This window comes from Moschus berezovskii, chromosome 28 (assembly GCF_049115385.1).
Source record: "Moschus berezovskii isolate FMDL1 chromosome 28, NW_MosBer_1.0, whole genome shotgun sequence".
Classification (NCBI taxonomy): Eukaryota; Metazoa; Chordata; class Mammalia; order Artiodactyla; family Moschidae; genus Moschus; species Moschus berezovskii.
The window spans coordinates 10,453,127-10,473,300 of NC_142487.1; the positions used below are offsets into that span (position 1 = coordinate 10,453,127).

Here is a 20,174-nt window from a genome sequence, read left to right on the forward strand (position 1 = left end):
GTTGGGAAGATCCTCTGGAGAAGGGCATGGCAACCCACTCCATTATTCTTGTCTGGGAAATCCCATGGACAGAGGAGCCTGGCAGGCTACAGTCCATGGGGTCACAGAGAGGCAGACACGACTGAGTGACTAACACTTTTGCTTTTTTTCTTTTCTTTGAGGTAATATTTGTATTTCGGAGAAGGCAATGGCACCCCACTCCAGTACTCTTGCCTGGAAAATCCCATGGATGGAGGAGCCTGGTAGGCTGCAATCCATGGGGTCGCTAAGAGTCGGACACAACTGAGCGACTTCACTTTCACTTTTCACTTTCATGCATTGGAGAAGGCAATGGCAACCCACTCCAGTGTTCTTGCCTGGAGAATCCCAGGGACGGGGGAGCCTGGTGGGCTGCCGTCTATGGGGTCACACAGAGTCGGACACGACTGAAGTGACGCAGCAGCAGTATAGTTGTTTGGATTTTCATTTTTTTTTTTTTTTAGGTTTGGTAATTAGTTTTCTGTAGGAATGCCTCCATTTTTATCTACTTTAAAAATTATTGGACTTATGCTCATAATACTTCTTTATAATCATTATTTTTCATTTCTATAATTTGTGTTTGTATTATCTTTTTTTCCATCAATGTAGCTAATGGTTTATCAATTTGCTTTTTCAAAGAATCAGCATTTGGGTCCTTTTTTCTATTTTCTTATTTTTTTTATTCATTGACTTCTATTCTGATCTTCACTATTTCCTTGCTTCTATATAATTTAGGCTTGATTCACTCCTTTTTAGCTATTTTCTTGAGGGGGTGCTTAGTGGGAATATAAACTGGTAATGTAAGTTTTTAAAAGACCATTAATTTCCCTCTAAGCACACTTTAGCGTGCCATGTCACTTCAGTTTTATCCAACTCTTTGTGACCCTATGGACTGTAGCCCTCCAAACTCCTCTGTCCATGGGATTCTCCAAACATGAATACTGGAATGGGATTGCCATGCCCTTCTCCAGAGGATCTTCCCGACCCACGGACTGAACCCCATGTCTCCTGTGACTCCTGCATTGCAGATTGAGTCTTTACTGCTAAGCCACCAGGGAGGCCCAAACACACTTATAGAGGCAATTAAAGCTGATTCCCTTAGATTTGATGTTTTTCTTTTAATTCAATTAATTAGATATTTTCTAACTAAACTAAAATTAGATATTTTCTAATTTTCTCTGTGATTTCTTCTTTGGCCTGTATCTTATTTAGAAAATATTAATTTTTAACTATTTGGAGATTTCTCAGATTTCTTTCTGTGGCTTTCTAATTTAATTTCTCCTTGTAGAAGAGAACATATTCTGTATGTTCTTAATCCTTTTCAATTTGTTGACATGTGTTTTGTGACCACCATATGGTATATTCTGGAGTGTCATTTGCACTTGAAAAGAATGTGTATTCTGATGCTGTTGGATGGTTTTCTATAGTTGTCAACTATTACAAGTTGGTTGATGTTTGATGGTGTAAGTCAGATTTTCTATACCCTGTTGATTTTGTCTTGTCCAATCAATGGCTAAGATTAAATCTTCAACTGCAAATGAACAGTCAATTTCTCCTTTCAGCTCTCATGATTTTTGCTTTACATTTGTTAAGAATTTCCTTCCTTTTAAATTCTATATAGTGTTTCACTTTATGTACGTAGCACATTTTGTTTACCCATTCATCCAGTAATGGACACCTGAGTTGCTTCCACATTTGAGTGAAATAGCTCAGTCATGTCTAACTTTTTGCAATCCCATGGACTGCTGCCTACCAGGCTTCTCCATCCATGGAATTTTCCAGGAGTACTGGAAAAGTACTACAGTACTTTCCAAGAGTACTGGAGTGGGTTGCCATTTCCTTCTCCAGGGGATCTTCCTGACCCAGGGATTGAACCCTGGTCTCCCGCATTGCGGGCAGACGCTTTACCCTCTGAGCCACCAGGGAAGCCCTCTACCTTTCAAGCTATTCCAAATACCTCAAATTTGGATTTACAAATTTCTCTCTCTCTGGTTTCATTTCTTTGGGGTATATACTCAGAAGTGGAATTGCTGGATCAAGTGGTAGTTCTATGTTTATTATTTTGAGGAACCACCGTGCTGTCTTCCATGGTAGATGCACTATTATATATTCCCTTCAACCATCAAAGCCATGGGTTTTGACCTCCCACAGCAAATCAAGTCCATTCCTTCTGGGAGCAAAGCTGCTAGTTTTCTCGGCTAGCCCCACCTACACAAATAAAATTTCAGTTCTGGGGCAACAGGGCAGCCTTGGGCAAGGTTACAGATATCTGCTCTTCCTAATAGAATCTTTAGCAGTTTTTCAAGAATAGCTGATTCTCAAATTGTCTGTGTTTGATTTCCAATGCCCTGAAATGGTTGTGTTTGACAATTTTGTCCAAGTTATACTTGCTTTGTGTGCAGAGGAATTGTTGACCATAATATATAACCACAGCTGAAAGTCTATTCCACAGTTTCTCTTCAAGTAGGAATCTGTATTAGTCAGGGCCTTTCAACATCATGTAAAAGAAATCCAACAGAATCAGTTAGGACTTTTAAATTTTTGAGTTACAGAAAACTCCCCAATGTAAACTTGTTGAATCAACACAGGAAATTCTAAAAAGTCTATAGGACTGTCTATAAGACAGGTCAAAGAGGTGAGGTTTGACAGTGCAGCTCTAATGATGCAACAGGGCACATCTGACAGAACTGACCTCATTTTCAGGCCTGACTGTTGCCTTTTCACCTAAACCTTTTCCCTACAGACTTTTTGTAGGAGCAAAATAGCTGCCACCTGTCCAGACTTCACAAATGTACACCCTGCCAGAAGAGCAAGGATGCTGCAGTTTACCAGAAGCCCCAACCCACATCCCATTGGGTCTCATCAGGTTCTGATTGGGTTACCACCTCTGAAAGGCTCAGCCACCAAAGGGAATGATTATGCTGCATGGCTTAAATGGGAGGAATGACTCTCAAGAGGCAACCAACAAATACGTTCCATAACCACAGAGTAATTGCATTGGCTCACCTAGCTAGGTTCACATACTCAAAGCACTTCAAAAGAGCTATACAAACCATGGCTTCTGAAGCTGAAGCCAGTCTGCGTAGTGCCAGCTCCTGCTTTCTCTCCCCCTGTTCCCCAACCCCCCACTTGTTTTAGCCTCTTTCATTGCTGCTGCAAAAATGCCTCTTTTTTTAAAAAAAAATTATTTACTTATGGCTGTGCTGGGTCTTCGTTGCTATGAGTGTGCTTATTCTAGTTGCAGCAAGTGGAGACTAGTCTTCCCTGAGGTCCACAGGCTTCTCATTGCATTGGCTTCTCTTGTTGCTGAGAAGCACAAGCTCTAGGCATACGGGTGCAGTTCTGGTGCATGGGGTTGCCCCGAGGCATGTGGGATCTTTCCCAACCATGGATTGAAACTGTGTCCCCTGCATTAGCAGGCAGGTTCTTAACCACTGGACTACCAGTGAAGTTGAGAAAGGCCTCTGTGTGTATAGCATGACCATCAATAACATGCTATCTTTCCTCCCTTTTGTGTGTCCATATAGCAACTTCCAACATGGGTTCAATAGCCAACATGGTCAGTGCCCATCCCTTGGCCCAATCAATGTTGCCAGAGGCAACAACTGTAATTGGCAAGATAACATGCCCATCCCAGTGGACAGAGGACACCGTTCTGTTGCCAGACGGGCAGTAAGAAAGCTTTTCAAAAAGTTAGAATACAATGGCTGCCGCAGACCATCTTGGTCTGTTGTGGGCCAGTTGTGGGCCCTTCCTCAGCGTCAAGCCAAGGGGACTGAACTTTTGAGTGGGAAATGCAGGGTACAAGGGAGGGATCTACCGTCAGACTTGAGGCAGGCTGATTTGGAACAGGGTAGGGTGGATCACAGAGGTCAGTCTAAACATGTAATGAAGTTGTAGGAAGAGGAGCACAGGCAGGAATGGAAGTGATTGGGAAGGGCCATCTATTTCCAATCTTGGGGCTTCCCCGGTGGTTCAGATGGTAAAGAATCTGCTTGCAATGCAGGAGACCCGGGTTGGATCGCCGGGTCGGGAAGATCCCCTGGGGTAAGAAATGACAACCCACTCCAGCATTCTTCCCTGGAGAATTCGATAGACAGGAGACATCCCCCAGGTCAACTGCCAAACTTTATAAGACAACAACATTTGCAGAACAATTATTGAAGCCTTTGTGAAGGGTTTCTGGAGGAAATGCAGTTATTTCCATCTTCCTTCAGATCCAGTTCTGTGTGCAGGGGCAGCTCTGACTCAAGAGCTCTTCGGTACAAGGTGCAAGGATCGAGGGAGGCTCTTGACGATCCCCGTTTAAGGAACGCCGAGGCCAAGGCCGACACAAAATTCTAGCACGTTCCTCTTTGGAAGCCCGGGGCGCTTCCTTTGTCCAAATCCCCAGCAAAAGTCCCCACCCCAAGCCAGACTCCCCACCCAGCCAGGGATGAGCCCCACCCCGCGGCTGCTGGGCCGGCCTCCGGGCCGGTTTAACTGGTTGGGACTGAAGCCCGCAGTGAAGACGGTCTGCGCCTCGGGAGCTAGGGAACAGGTTGTGCGGAGCGTAGACAGGACAACTCCTGCCCTTCTCCGGAGTTCGGCCGGCTCTGCCCGCAGCAGTCCTTCCCGGAGCCCGCGCTGGATAGGTACGCGACCACCCGGGTCCCCCACCAGCGGGAACTGCGCAGGCGCCGGAGGCGCTCTGGCGCAACGCGTTCTCTCGCGCGCTCCCGGGTCTCCCCCGCGGGCCCCTGGGCCGGGCAGGCGTGATGCTTCCTGGATGTTGTAGTGAGCCGCCCGCGGAGGGCCGCCTGAGGACTGGGCATTGGGTTTCCGAAGACTACTATTCCCAGCGTGTCCCGCGCAAGGGTCACGGGGCGCTTGCCCTCACGGCCCCGGCCGTCAGCGCTGGGGGGAGGAGCCGGGAAGCTGGCTGCGGCGGGCGGAGGGAGTGCGCGTGCGCGGTGGGCCGGCTCGCCAGGTTCTGTCCCAATCATTGTAAACAGGCGGAGGCTGGGGCGGGGTGGGAATGGGGCGTCCGAGGCCGGCCGGGGGCGCAGCGCAGGAGGCGGCCGCGGCGGCAGCGGCGTGAGAGCAAGGAGGCGGCGGCTGCGGCGGCTGGCGGTCGCGCGGCGGCGGCGGCGCAGGTCAGTGGCGGGCGGCGGTCGCGGCGGGGCCCGGTGCCTGCAGCCGTCCGCGCGCCTCCCCGCGGCGTCTGTCAGGCAGCGGGCCGGGCTCTCGCGGCCGGGCGGCGAGGCGGGGGCGTGGCTGCCGGGGCTGGGCGCTGGTCGACGGCTCCGGCCCGTGTAGCCCGTTCCTCCGCTCGCGGGCCGGGGCTCTTGGGTCCGGGCGAGGAGGGTGGAAGCCGGGCCCTTCCCCGGGGCCCGGGCCTCGGATGGCGGAGAGGGACTCGGGCTTTTACGTAACCGCGGCCGGGATGCTGGAGGGTCTCCGGTGCGCGCCCGGCGCGGAGGGAGGCTGGTGGACGCGGGGGTGCTCGAGGGGGCCGGCAGGTTCGAGCTGGGAATTCTTCTCAGAACTCCTCGTCAGGTGGGCTTGTGCCCACAGGCTCTTGTGGAGGTCAGCTGTGGGGTGGCTTTCGGGTTTTTTTTGTTTGTTTCTTGTTTTAACCGTCGTGAGAGTGAAACAGGTTTCCCCGCATACCCCACACCCGAGCCTCCCTCAAGTCCTCACGCCCCTCGGGTTTGGGAGTCGTGACTCCAGAGCCTCCCCGCTGAGCACGCAGAGCATCTTCTCCTAAGGCCTGGTTGAGTGCTCGAAGGTGATCAAGTGTTAACTCGAGCGTTTTGACGGTGCGGGTGAAAGTGCTGTGGTTTGGACGCCGCGTTCACGTGGACGCGCTGGGTCAGGAGCCGGTCACCGCGGGTTGTGCGACTGGAGCGGGCGGGTCACCGCCCTGCGGCCCCGGTGGCGGTGCAGCTGCTCGGCAGAGAGGCTCTCACGGTCCCCGGAAGGCGTCGGCCACGGGCGGTTCGCTGGTCACGGAATCTTGTCTGGAAATGAGAAAGGTAATACATTTTCTGCCTTCCGAATTAGCTTCGCCACTTGGTAACTCCTTTCTGAGTGTCTTCCTGAGGACGAGTTAATTGCTGTCAGCTGTTTCGGCAGATGGTGCCGGCAGGAAGGAAGTTAGCAGAGGGGCTTCCACTTTTCATAGTGACCCATAAAAGGAAGCGAGGTGGGCTAGCTTAACAGGAGCCGCTGGGAAGTAATTCTTTAAACAGAGTATCTCGAAGCTGCGAGAGATAATTTATTATCTCTTTAAATTAGTATTTTCCCTTTCAGGTCTTCCAGGGACCATTTCTCCCTTGATTTAGAAAAATGGAAGTGGTATCAGAAACTGCATATTAACTTTAATTACGGTGTTTCCTTTACAAGGAGAGGTTGGGCCCAAAATGTAACCCAAAAGTATGTTTTTTCTTTTTTGGAAGAAAAATCTCCAATAGAAGCTTTTATTAGTATATGTAGAGGAGATAAGTAAAAGTGCAGGTCATTTAGTTTAATTTCTGTGTAGCAGGTACTGTGAAGACTTACAGATGGATAAGGCAGTGCCCCTGCCTTCAGGATACTAAGACTTTATCTCTTACTTGAACTTCCATGAAGACAGTGTGTTTTTGAGATTGCTTTGACTGGAGGAAGGCCAGGGGCACAGTGGGTATACAAGGGAGGTAGTGGTCAGAGTTTTAAGGGACGGGGAGGAGAGTGTGGAAGGGGGCAGTGGTAGGGAAAGGTGTATGGGAAGGGATGAGAACAGTGAGGAGACAGGCTGACAGGATGGGCATTTTGGTAGGAGGATCTGTTTGAGAAAAGCCAGGAGTCCAAACTTACAGAGTGAGTGTGGGATCTGCAGGTATGGCTCACAAGGGTGGAGGGTGGTGGCAAGCTGTGAAACCCAGGAGGTAGGCAGAGGCCAAATTAGGAAGAGTCTTGAAGACAGGTGAATAATTTCAGCTTTACCTAGAAGCAGAGGGGAGTCACTGAGACAGGATAAAGAGACCTAAGCCTCTCTCCCCATTGTAACTCCTCCCTATGTGTCAGGCATTGTATTAGGTGTTTTAGACTTTATGTCCTTAAACTTGAGGAAGGCTTTGGCATGACAGGCAGAAATTGCAGGAAAAGAGGTTAAGGCCAAGGGAAAGTTGAACCAGAGGATTGTGAGGATGGAAAGTTGTTCTCTGCAGCTGTAGCATGGGGCTTACGGGGTCAGTAGCAGAAGATGAGGCTGCACAGATCGGTCCCCATGCCATCCTAAGGGTTCTCGAGGGCTTTTTCTCTTGGAATAATAGAGTGTATGAATTTTAACCAGGCAAGAGGCATGATAAAGTTTTCATTTTGGGAAAATCCCTCTGGTATCATATAGATGTCAGAAGGGATGGAGGGAAGACAAGGCAGGATGTAAGAGGACGGTGAACAGTTTTTGTAATATTTGAGGTGACAGATAAGGGCCTAAACTAAGGTAGGGTCAGTGGAGATGCAGAGGAGTAAGTTAATAGCACAAATATTAACAAGGTTGAATTAACAGGATTCAAGGAGAATTGGATTTGAGAAGTGAGAAAAATAGTAGGACAAGATAACTGGATTTTAATTTGGGTGATTGAATAGACAACAGGAAAGTACACTAAGACAGGGAATTCAGGAAGATGAGCAGATCTGGGGAGGAACAGAATGGCTTTTGGATACAATTAGTAGGAGTTACCTATAGAACATGCAGGTGGAAAAGCTTGCTACAGAGTCAGGTGTGTGGGTTTGGAGCACATGGGAGAGGTCTTGATAGGAGAGTCATCCGGATCTATCATAGGTGGTACCTGAAGCCTATCATTAGGTAACACGACTTAGTTTCCGGATGGAGAGTAGTCCTGAAATAGGCCGTGGAGAATAATAGCATTTGAAGCCAAATTGAAGAAGAACTGAAGAGGGAAATTCCCGTGTATATAGAAATGTCGAGAAATCGTGAGAAAGTGGTGTAGAAGCCCAAATGGAATCATTTCAGAAGGAAGCTGTACTTCACAACTGCCTCTCCAGAAAAATAAATAAATAAAAAATAAAGGAAGCTATGTGCTTCCTTTGAGAACTTGAGGAAAACTGGGTTGTTAGGCGTTTGTTGAATTTGATAACTGAGAGCACTTTCATAGCATCCTACTTAGTGCTGTCATCTGGGGAGGGAGCTGTTCGGTTGAATTGAGGTGTAAATGGAAATTCAGAGTGGAGAAAGCCATTTTAGGTTATTTCAAGAATAAACAAATCTTCAGCTGTGAAGAGAAGAGTAGGAAGAAGTGTTACCAGAGGTTAATAAAGGGATAGGAAGGAACTTTTAATTTGGCAAAGACCTGAGCCTGCTTCTTCCTTGTTGTTCAGTCTCTAAGTCGTGTCTCTTTGTGACCCCATGGACTGCAACACGCCAGGCTTCCCTGTCCTTCACTATTTCCCAGAGTTTGCTCAAACTCATGTCTGTTGAGTCAGTGACGCTAACTATCTCTTCCTCTGCTGCCCTCTTCTTTTGCCTTCAATCTTCTTAGCATCAGGGTCTTTTTGAATGAATCGACTCTTCTCTTCAGGTGGCTAAAGTATTGGAGCTTCAGCATCAGTTCTTCCAATGAATATTCAAGGTTGATTTCCTTTAGGATTGACTAGTTTGATCTCCTTGCTGTCCATGGGACTCTCAAGAGTCTTCTCCAGCACCACAGTTCGAAAGCATCACTTATTCAGCACTCAGCCTTCTTTGTGGTTTAACACTCACATTCGTACATGACTAATGGAAAAACTATGGCTTTGTCTATATGGACATTTGTTGGCGAAGTGTGTATTTGCTTTTTAATACTCTGTCTAGGTTTGCCATAGCTGTTCTTCCAAGGAGCAAACATCTTTTAATTTCATGGCTGCAGTCACCATCTGCAGTGATTTGGGAGCCCAGGAAAATAAAATCTGTCACTGCTTCCATTTTTTCCCTATTTGCTATGAAATGATGGGACCAGATGCCATGATCTTAACTTTTCATTCCAGTCCCAAAGAAGGGCAGTGCCAAAAGAGTGTTCAAACCGCTATAAAAGTGTGCTCATTTCTCATGCTAGTAAGGTTGTGCTCAAAATCCTTCAAGCTAGGTAGACTTCAGCAGTACATGAATGGAGTACTTGCAGGTATACAAGCTAGGTTTAGAAAATGCAGAGGATCACATTGCCAGCATTCGTTGGATCATAGAGATAGCAAGGGAATTCCAGAAAAACATCTGCTTCCTTGACTACATGAAAGCCTTTGGTTGTGTAGATCACTAGAAACTGGAAAATTGTTAAAGAGAGGTGGAAATGCCTGACCACCTTACCTGTCTCCTAAGAAACCTGTATGCAGGTCAAGAAGCAATAATTAGAACCTTCCATGAAACAACTGACTGGTTTAAAATTGGGAAAGGAGTACACAAGATCGTATATTGTCATCCTGCTTATTTAACTTACATGTAGAGTACATCATGGGAAATGTCAGGCTGGATGAATCAGAAGCTGGAGTCAAGATTGCTGGGAGAAATATCAACAACCTCAGATATGCAGATGATTCCACTTTAATGACAAAGCAAAGAGGAATTAAAGAGCCTCTTTTTGAGGGTAAAAGAGGAGACTGAAATTGCTTGCTTTTTCCTTATGCTACCTTTTTTGAGATATTCATATAACATAAAATTGATCCTTTTAAAGTGTACAATTCAAAGTGTTTTTGGTATGTGTAGGGGTGCAGTCACCCCTACAATCAATTTTAGGATCTTTCATTTCTGCCCTTCGTTGTCAGCTACTCACCATTCTCCCTGCTCCCACTCACTAGGAACCACTAATCTACTTCTACTCTGTGGGTTTGCCTGTTTTGGACATGTCATGTACATGGAATCATATATGTGATCATCTATGACCAACTTTTACTCAGCATCATGTTTTCAAGACCTGTCCATTTTGTAGCAGGTGTCAGGACTCCATTCCTCTTCATTGCTGAGAATATTCCACTGGCTGGTTATACCACATTTTGTTTCTTCATAAGTTGTTGAACATTGAATTTCTTTCTACATTGTGGCTATTTGAATACTGCTGGTGTGAATAATCATGTGCAGCATTTTTTTGTAGATACATGTTTTCATTGTTCCTGGATACATACCTAAGTAGAATTGGCCAGATCATGTAGTGACTTTTATGTTGGAACAGTTTGAGGAACTTCTAAACTGTTTCCTAAAGCAGCTGCACCACTTCACTCTCCAGTGTAAAGATTCTCATTTCTCCATATCCTCACCAACACTTGTTATTTTCTGGTTTTTGAAAATTTAAGCTATCCTGGTAGATGTGAATTGGTAACTTACCGTGGGTTTGATTTGCATTTATTTCCCTGGTGGCTGATGATGTTGAACTTCTTTTCATGTGCTTATTGGCCATTTGTATATCTTCTTTGGAGAAATATTTATTCAGGTCCTTTTCCTAGCTTTGCATTGGGTTGTCTTTTGTTGTTGAGTTGTGAGAATTCCTTTGTATATTCTGGATGGTAGACCCTTATCAGTATATGCTCAGTTGTTTACTACTGTTTTGTGACCCCGTGGACTGTAGCCCTCCAATCTCCTGTCTATGGAGTTTTCCAGGCAAGAATACTGGAGTGGGTTGCCATTTCCTCTTATAGGGGATCTTCCTAACCCAGTGATGGAACCCACATCTCCTGTGCCTCCTGCATTCTAGGAGCTGAGCCATCTGGGAAGCCCCTTGTCAGTGTATGTGATCTGCAGATACTTCCTTCCATTCTCTTGGTAGTCTTTTTTACTGTCTTGATAATACCCTCTGATCTACAGAAGTTTTAAATTTTGATGAAGTAGAATTTATCGGTTTTTTCTTTTGTTACTTGTGATTTTGGTGTCATATCTGTGAATCCATTGCCAAATCCACAGGTGTGAAGATTTACACTCTTTTCCTCTAGGAGTTTTATAGTTTTAGTTCTTATAAGTAGGTGTTGGTTCATTTTGAGGGAATTTTTCTATATGGTCTGAGATAGGGCCTGTTTTTTGTATGTGGAAATCTTAATTATCCTGTTCCTGTCTGTTCAAGAGACCATTTCTTTCCCATGGGATAAAAATGGACACATTTGTTGAAAATCAGTTGACCATAGATGTTTGGGTTTATCTTGGACTCTTGAGATCGATTCTGTAGGTCTGTATGTTTATCCTGATGCCAGTACCACATTGTTTTGGTTACTCGAGTTCTGTGATTGCTTTTGAAAGTACAAAGTGTGAGTCTTCCCTCTTTGTTCTTCTTCATTATTTTTGTATGGGTATGCGAGGCCCCTTGCGATTCCATACTGAGGATCAGATTTCCATTTCTGCAATAAAGGCTTGTTGAAATTTTGCCTTGAGTCTATAGATCATTTTGAATTACAGCAATACTTTGTCATCTTAACAGTACTGAATTGTCCCATTAAAAAGGAGTTTGTTTAGGTCCACTCTAATTTCCCTCAGCAGTGTTTTGTAGTTATCAGTGTGTAAGTCTTTCACCTCCTTGGTTATATTTATTCCTGTTTTATTCTCTTGGCTGCTAATGTCCAGGCATTAGCAGACCAGTAAGCTACCACAACAGCTGTGTATCTCTTGGGTGTAGCTTCAGCACTCAGCCACTTGACTACTTTGGTATTAGCCTTTGTTTCTGTCTGCAGATGTCAAGATCATCCAGAGGTGAGTGGGGAGGGCTTTCTTGGGTGGATGAGCTCAATGAGATCCACCTAAGACACTTCTTAATTGACTGGTTTAAAGACAAAGACAAGGAGAGAATCTTGAAAGTAGCGAAAGAAGTGACTTGTCACATACAAGGGATCCTCAGTGTCATCATCAGCTTGCTTCTCATCAGAAAACACAGGAGCCAGAAGGCAGTGGATGACATAGTACACTACTGCAAGGAAAAATTATCAGCCGGGAGTTCTGTGTCCTGAGCATGTGCGTGGCGCTGGGCATACACGTTTCTCTTGATTTCCAGAAATTTGTTGCAGCAGTTCAAGGTCTTTGTTCCCCAGAACATCTTCCTGCTAAGCCTTTCTTCTCATGGTTTGGAGGGAGTGTTCACTTCAGCTGTTGCCTGTTGCTTCAGGGGCAGCGGCTAACACCTCTCTCTGCCTGCCCCCTAGTGGGCTTAGCCCTGGATGTGGGGAAATTTCTGAGGTAACTGCATTTAGGTGAGATAAGGCAGGTTGCTTCTGCAGGTAGGTCTTCCAGAGAGCCTGGAATAATAATTTCGGTTTGTTTGCGAATGAGCTTTGTTCTGCTCTACCAGTGCTGGGGATGTGGGCTGTTATTTTCAAGGCTGCCACTGATCTGGGAAGCCCAGGATAGGATTGGAGTGAGTTAAATATCACAGAATCCTACGTTCTCGCTAAGATTCAGCTGTTTTTCTTGAATAAATGCTCCCTAAATTGCTGCAAGCTTCTGGTTAGTTTCCAGGGTTGTGAAAAAGTGGATTCTGACTGGTTTTAGTTGGCTCTTCTGGAAGGTGAACTTTTGGAGTTCCTTAAGCTATCATTTTTGGAGAAGGAGATGGCAGCCCACTTCAGTATTCTTGCCTGGGAAATCCCATGGACAGAGGAGCCTGGTGAGCTACAGTCCATGGAGTTGCAAAGAGTTGGACACGATTTAGCAACTGAGCACTCAGGCTATCATTTTACCAGCGTCACTCCATCTGTTTATTTAGCACTCCATTCATCATTAGGCTGCCTCTGTTACTAGAGTTCACATGAGTCTTTTGTAGACAACACATAGTTGGGTTAGTATTTTTCTCTGTTCTTTGTGCTTTTTTCCTAAAGAATTTGAGGTGCTTGTAGAGATGCAGCATAATAAAGGTTTTTGGCCATCAAAAACAGTGCTTTGCTTACTTCTGTCTATTTGGGGGACAAGATTTAACAGTGAATTTGCTAGGTCAGAATGATAGTTTTTGGTAGATACTGCTGAATTGCCTTCTAAATGAATCAGTTTACACTTTTACCAGTAGCATGTAACTGTCTCTTTCATCACACCCTCCCAGTGTTGGGTTAGCAAACTTGTTCCTCTTTAGAAAATTGGTAGGTGAAAAAGAGAATCTTTTAAATTCCCTGTTTTTTTCATTTTAAAAGTATTTGCTTCAGATTTAAATCCTCAGTCGCTTTTTGTTTTTATTAATTTGCAGAGTAATTGTCATGTCTAGTGCCAGTACTTTTTCTGCAGGTTTCTTCTTAGCTTCTTACATTTGTTTATGATTTTTTTTTTTAACAGTGCACTTACGATTTTCTGAACGTTATTTGAAATGGGAGTCAGGAAAGAAAAAGCAGTAAAACTCTTCCTTTTTCACACTTTTATGGGCGGAGGATATAGTTTATAAAATCTCAAGTTTTGTCCAGGAATTTTATATTGTTGCTTTTGTGTAGTTATTATCGTTGCTGCATACTGAGTACCTGCTGTAGACCACGAATGCTATTTTGCAGTGCTGTGGCATGTCGGTGTCAATATTGACAGATAAGGAAACCCCATCTATGAAGGGTGATGGTACTTAGACCCGCAGCTGTGCCACATTCTCTCTCCCCATCAGGGTCTCTCCCAATTTCTTTACTGAGGACTGGGGGCCTGGGTGAGCCATTAAGGATAACACTGAAGAAATCACAACTTAATCTTTTCTGGTATATTCCTCCAGAGGCATTTTATACACATACGAGCAAAGAATGTATAACCATGTATACCTTCTGTTCCAAACAATCATAGTGTAAATGGTGGAATGAGGCTTTTATTTGTTGAGTGCTTACTCTACACCAGGCACTAGGTCTGTTTCTTTGCAGGTGATCAGTTTGAAAGAAATCCATCAAACTGATCACCTTAAAGGGTTGTATAGATATTTAAATGTGAAGCTTTGCCTTGCTACTGCTGCTGCTAAGTCACTTCAGTCGTGTCCGACTTTGTGTGACCCCATAGACGGAAGCCCACCAGGCTCCCCTGTCCCTGGGATTCTCCAGGCAAGAACACTGGAGTGGTTTGCCGTTTCCTTCTCCGAAGCTTTGCCTTAAAAGTAATTAAAAACAAAAATACTAGCTGAAGAACAAAAATACTAGCAGAACTTGTTTGGAGTTGCTTTCAGAGTGATACCTTGATAAAATGAAGCATGATCATAATCAGTTGGAGGCTAAATTAAATCAGAAGCACTGCAAATTGAGAGCCAGATTTGTATATATCAATTTGTATATATTATGAAATGATCACCACAGTAAATCTAGTTAGCATTCATCACCACACACAGTTACAAAAAATTTTTAAGAAAAAATTTTTTAAAATCTAGATTTATTTTTGTCACGTTTATTGCTGTTTTAATTTGTAAATTCCCCAATGATACATGATATGGAACATCTTTTCATAGGCTTATTTGTCATTTGTATCTTTTTTGGTGATGTTTCTCTTCTGGTCTTTTGCCCATTTTCAAATTGTTTTGTTTTCTTATTATTGAGTTTTGAGAGTCCTTTGTGTATTTTGGATGATAGTCCTGTGTCAGGTATGTCTTCTACAAATATTTTCTCCTAATCTGTGGCTTGTCTTCTCACTCTCGGTCTTCAGTTCAGTTGCTCAGTCATGTCCGACTCTGCGACCCTGTGAACCGCAGCACACCAGGCCTCCCTGTCCGTCACCAGCTCCCGGAGTTCACTCAAACTCATGTCCATTGAGTCGGTGATGCCATCCAACCATCTCATTCTCTGTCGTCCCCTTCTCCTCTCGGTCTTAAGTCTCTTAATTTTTATGTTCATTCTCCCACTCTTCCTCCTTCCCCTCTCTTTTTCTTTAGTATTAGCTAAATAAACTACATTGTATGCCCCTATATTTTGAGACTTAATCAGAATAAGATTTTATCAGTTTAGTTTTTCTAGGCCGGTGTCTTTTTTGTCTGTGATATTAACAGCCATTGATTGTTGCCAGGATCTGTTTTTAAATTGCTTATTAAGTGGTGATAGTCTTTTATTTCTTTGTTTATTACATGAAGATTTTGATAAAAGGAAACTTGGCTGAACTGTGCTTTGTATAGGAGGTTCAGAATAAATGCTCCCCCCTCCTTTATTTGCCAGTTATTCCAAACAATTACATGGTTCTCTAGTTCTCATATCCTCCAAAGTGATGAGTGAATTTTATTTTTAAATATCCTTATGGAAAAAGGACATGGAAATAAAATTTGCCTGATTTGTGTAGCCTCTGGTTGGAAGATCAACACAGTTTCTAGAGAGCTAGAATCCAGAAAAGCTTCTTACATGGAGTGAAGGACGGATTGCCTCCATGAAAGCTCAGACTAACCCAACAGCATTTCTCAACAATTTTGTACAAATATTGTTCTTCATCAACCAGAAACATAGAATTGCACACTGCAAGACTTCAGAAATAACTCACCTGCTGAATCTTGAGAGTGACGAAGCTGAAGATTCTGCTGAGGTGTCTGAACTGCTGGGACCATTTAAGTGTCCCAAAGACCTAGAAATGGCAATGCCTAAAAGTCAAGATGACTGGTCCAAGGAAGACATTGTGCAGTTACTGGAATGTATAGAGAAAAACATTCCATCCAATGACAGGCACACATTCAAAATGACCCAGTCAGTGATGGACTGGGGTAAAGTAGCTTTTAAAGATTTTTCTGGGGAAATGTGCAAACTCAAATGGTTAGAGCTTTCCTATAACTTGAGAAAGTTTCGCACTTTGAAAGAATTAGTCCTGGAAGCTAAGGAAAATGTTAACAATCCTTCCAAAAGCAGAAAACACAAGAAACATCCTGATTTACCCAAGAAGCCCCTGACCGCTTACCTCCGCTTTTTTAAAGAGATGAGACTTCAGTACCTCCAAAAACACCCCAAGATGAGCAACCAGAAGCTGACCAAGGTTCTGTCTGAGGAATACAGGAAGCTTCCAGAACAGCTCAAGCTGAAATACAGTCAGGATTTCCAGAAAGAGAAACAGGAGTTTCAGGAGAAAATGGCTCTGTTTAGAGAACAGCACCCTGATCTAGTCCGGAACTCCAAGAAACCTGATGTCCCCAAAGGAAGTCAAAGCAAAGTACCAAAGAGGTTTCAGGAAAATGTGCAAAAAGTGAAGTCTCCTTCAGAAAACAATTTACCCATGAAGCGGAAATTCCACGGAGAGCCCAAGAAGCCCCTGATGAATGGCTATCACAAGTTCCACCAGGATCTCTGGTCAAGTAGGGAGCTGAAAGTGTTGCCCCCGAGGGAGCGCATGGTGGAGATCAGTAGACGCTGGCAGTGGGTCCCCCAGGACCAGAAGGAGCTTTATAAGAAGCAGGCGGAGGGACTGCAGACACAGTACAAGGTGGACCTTGATCTCTGGCTCAGGACTCTGTCTCCTGAAGAATATGCTGCTTACAGAGAGGCGACCTGTACTAAGCGTAAGAACATGAGCATGATGGGGGGCCTGAACCCCAAGATTCAAAGGATGAGTCCACAGTCCCCATCATCAGGGAATCTACAAGGAAGGCTTAGAGAGGACCAGGGGCTTCAGACTGCAGAGTTAGCATCATCAGACACAATTGGAGAACATTCTCCTGCCTCAGGGAGATCAGAAGGAAATGAGGAAGATGCAGAGGAGGATGCCTCTAACTCCTCAGCCCAGTGCAGAGAAGATGAAGACTGTGAATTTAAAAGCAGTGGGGATGAAGATGAAGGCTGTGATGTTGAGAGCACTGTCTCTAACTCACCTTCCTAAGGGGACTCCTCTGACTCAGACTCCAGAGTTAACTTTTTATCCCTTAAATGGTGGAACAGAGGACTTTCCAGCAAAGCTCTAGGGAATCTACGTCAAGGGAGTGGAGTCTGCTCCTTCCCAGTTTCCCTCCCTCTTTTCCTTCCTTCCTTCTTTGTTTCCTTTCCCCTCCTCCTCCATGTAAAGGAGGATAGGTTGGGAAGAAGAGAACTTGAGACGTATTCACTGCATCAGGTCCATATACATGAGAGGAGGGGACACTGCTGGAGAATAGCTAAGTATGAACTAGCGTTGCTCCAACCTCCAATACCACCCATCCCTCCTCCTGGGAACCAGGATATATCTGAAAATCTGTTTAAGGTTAATGCCCTCTCATTATTCTTTCTTTTTTTCCCCCCTGAAAGTTCCTGGCTTCTTTCATATTTTTGTTTTCATGAAAACTTGCATTTACTAAGTAGTTGCATCTTTTATATATGTAAAAATAGGTTTGAGTGTTAATTTTGTTGCTAGAAATCTTAGAGGTTTATTTTATTGTTCATAACTGTGTTTCTCGGTAAACAATTATAATACCAGAAATAATGACAATATTTAAAAAATAATAATAATAAATATCCTTATGAACTCATGGATTTAAATATACTTGATACTTCAGTTCATGGCAGTTATTAATTTTATTGGTTCTCTTTGGCATCTTTGGCCAGTGGGAGCATCTTCTAGTTGACTTCTGAGTCCTTTTGTCTTGATTCCAAGCATCTTCCATTTCTTTTGTGACTTGCTATTTCAGCCTCATACATATCTTATGTATTTGACCTGGCGTCAGCCTAATGGAAATGTTTAATAGTATGTTAAATTATATTGTTAGGCTCACACAACTAAATGCGTATTTATGTTTTAGCAACTTTCAGTTCAGTTCAGTTGCTCAGTCGTGTCCAACTCTTTGAGACCCCATGAACTGCAACACACTAGGCTTCCCTGTCCATTACCAACTCCGGAGCTTGCCCAAACTCATGTCCGTCAAGTTGGTGATGCCATCCAAACATCTCATCCTCTGTCGTCCCCTTCTCCTCCTGCCTTCCAACTTTCCCAGCATCAGCGTCTTTTCCAATGAGTCAGTTCTTCGCATCAGGTGGCCAAAGTATTGGCGCTTCAACTTCAGCAGCAGTCCTTCCAGTAAATATTCAAGGTTGGTTTCCTTTAGGATTGACTGGTTTGATCTTGCAGTTCAAGGGACTCTCAAGAGTCTTCTCCAGTACCACAGTTTAAAAGCATCAATTCTTCGGCACTCAGCTTTCTTTATAATCCAACTCTCACATCCATACATAACTACTGGAAAACCATAGCCTTGACTAGACTGACCTTTGCCTTTTCTAAATTCAGGTTGAACATCTGGAAGATCACAGTTCATGTACTGTTGAAGCCTGGCTTGGAAAATTTTGAGCATTACTTTGCTAGTGTGTGAGATGAGTGCAATTGTGTGGTAACTTGAACATTTCACTGGCATTGCCTTTCTTTGGGATTGGAATGAAAACTGACCTTTTTCAGTCCTGTGGCCACTGCTGAGTTTTCCAAATTTGCTGACATATTGAATGCAGCACTTTAACAGCATTGCCTTTTAGGATTTGAAATAGCTCAAGTGGGATTGCATCATCTCCACTAGCTTTGTTCCTAGTGATGCTTCCTAAGGCCCACTTGACAGGCAACTTAGCCATTTGAAAAAAATAATACACATAAGCTGAAAGAGAAAATAATTTTCATCTTAATCTTAAATAACTAAAATTAGTGGTCTGTGTGTGACCATTGAACACTGCAGCTTATGATACTTTGCAGTCAGATTGAACATCACCACCCTTATTTCTTGTTCCATGTTGATTTTTTAAAAACCCCTAGAAAACCCTGCTTTGTGAAGGTATGCTGTTGAAGGGAATGTGTACGGTCAAGTGTTGAAAGCCACCTTCTTTCTGGTAGCTGTGCAGTGTCTGACAGGTGTCGAGTAGCCCTGTGCTTCCCTCAGTTTGAGCTACCCCAGACCTGTGGAGTTTGCTCGCAGTGCCCTGAGTCCCTCTGCGCGCTGTCGGGGGACAATGGACTAGATGCTTTTGCCCATTTCTATTGTAACCGATGGTGTGCATTTTAAAAATTACTAAATGAGGTTTATTGGGCTCCCCTGTTTCCAAGCTAAGTTCTGATTTAAGATTTACTTGAGATCATGTGATTATGAGATATGGCAGGATAGATACCACCTGTCTCCCAGCCAAAGGATATACTGTTACTTTAAAAATGTGCTGTTTTACTGTTAAGTTCCAAATGATAATCACTGCAGATGGTGATTGGAGCCATGAAATTAAAAGATGCTTACTCATTGGAAGGAAAGTTATGACCGACCTAGACAGCATATTAAAAAGCAGAGACATTACTTTGCCAACAAAGGTCCATCTAGTCAAGGCTATGGTTTTTCCAGTGGTCACGTATGGATATGAGAATTGGACTGTGAAGAAAGCTGAGCACCGAAGAATTGATGCTTTTGAACTGTGGTGTTGGAGACAACTCTTGAGAGTCCCTTGGATTGCAAGGAGATCCAGCCAGTCCATCCTAAAGGAGATCAATCCTGTGTGTTCTTTGGAAGGACTGATGTTGAAGCTGAAACTCCAGTACTTTGGCCACCTCATGCTAAGAGTTGACTCATTGGAAAAGACCCTGATGCTGGGAGGGATTGGGGGCAGGAGGAGAAGGGGACGACAGAGGATGAGATGACTGGAAGGCATCACTGACTCGATGGATATGAGTTTGGGTAAACTCTGGGAGTTGGTGATGGACAGGGAGGCCTGGTGTGCTGTGATTCATGGGGTCTCAAAGAGTTGGACACGACTGAGCGACTGAACTGAAGTTTTTTAAAATTTATTTTTTATTGGAGTATAGTTCTTTACAGTGTTGTGTTTCTGCTGTATAGTGAAGTGAATTGGCTATATGTATACACATGCCCCCTCTTTTTTGGATTTCCTTCCCACTTAGGTCACAAGGTTTTTTTAATAAGAAAACTTTTTTTTTGGTCCTTGGTGTTTGTGACTGCTGATGATATAGCACTTTTGATTTTGTGTAAAGGCAGTGTACTTTTCTCTCCATACTTACTATACATACCTTTGACTTGGACAGCTGTGTGCAGAACTGAACTGTGTCCTCCCCAGCCTTTCAGCCCAGGCAGAGGTGAATTATTTCTGGCTTCTAGGTACTGTATGTTCTGGTTGCTCATTTCCTGACACCTGGAGTTCTGAACCTCAGAGTTTTTATGTTCACCTAAATAATGGACATAGTCCGTGCTTTGCAGGTTTGTGTTTCATCCAGAGGTTGACTTTATATTGCATTATATCAGTTTCCTAAAATGTGAATTTTTCTGTTTTATTGTTAATAGTCATGTAATAGTTACTGTCAACCTTACAAAGACATTCATACG

The 20,174-nt window shown here is 44.0% G+C and overlaps 2 protein-coding genes across 4 annotated transcripts in view; both read left to right on the plus strand.

The window, feature by feature from the left end:
- Window positions 1–4,498: 4,498 nt before the first annotated feature.
- Window positions 4,499–20,174, plus strand: part of RALBP1 (ralA binding protein 1) — a 43,690-nt gene continuing 28,014 nt past the window's right edge. The window contains exon 1 of one of the 3 annotated variants that reach the window (XM_055417203.2): window positions 4,499–4,652. The gene's annotated coding sequence lies outside the window, so the exon portion shown is untranslated. Of the gene's footprint in view, window positions 4,653–4,993; window positions 5,154–5,353; window positions 6,036–20,174 lie in introns of those variants that run through there. The other 2 variants (XM_055417202.2, XM_055417204.2) reach the window with 2 other exon arrangements.
- On the plus strand, window positions 6,048–19,449 carry LOC129549784 (upstream-binding factor 1-like protein 1). The gene has a single exon (XM_055417206.2). The coding sequence runs from the start codon at window positions 15,299–15,301 to the stop codon at window positions 16,727–16,729; it is 1,431 nt and encodes a 476-aa protein (XP_055273181.2). The 5' UTR covers window positions 6,048–15,298; the 3' UTR covers window positions 16,730–19,449.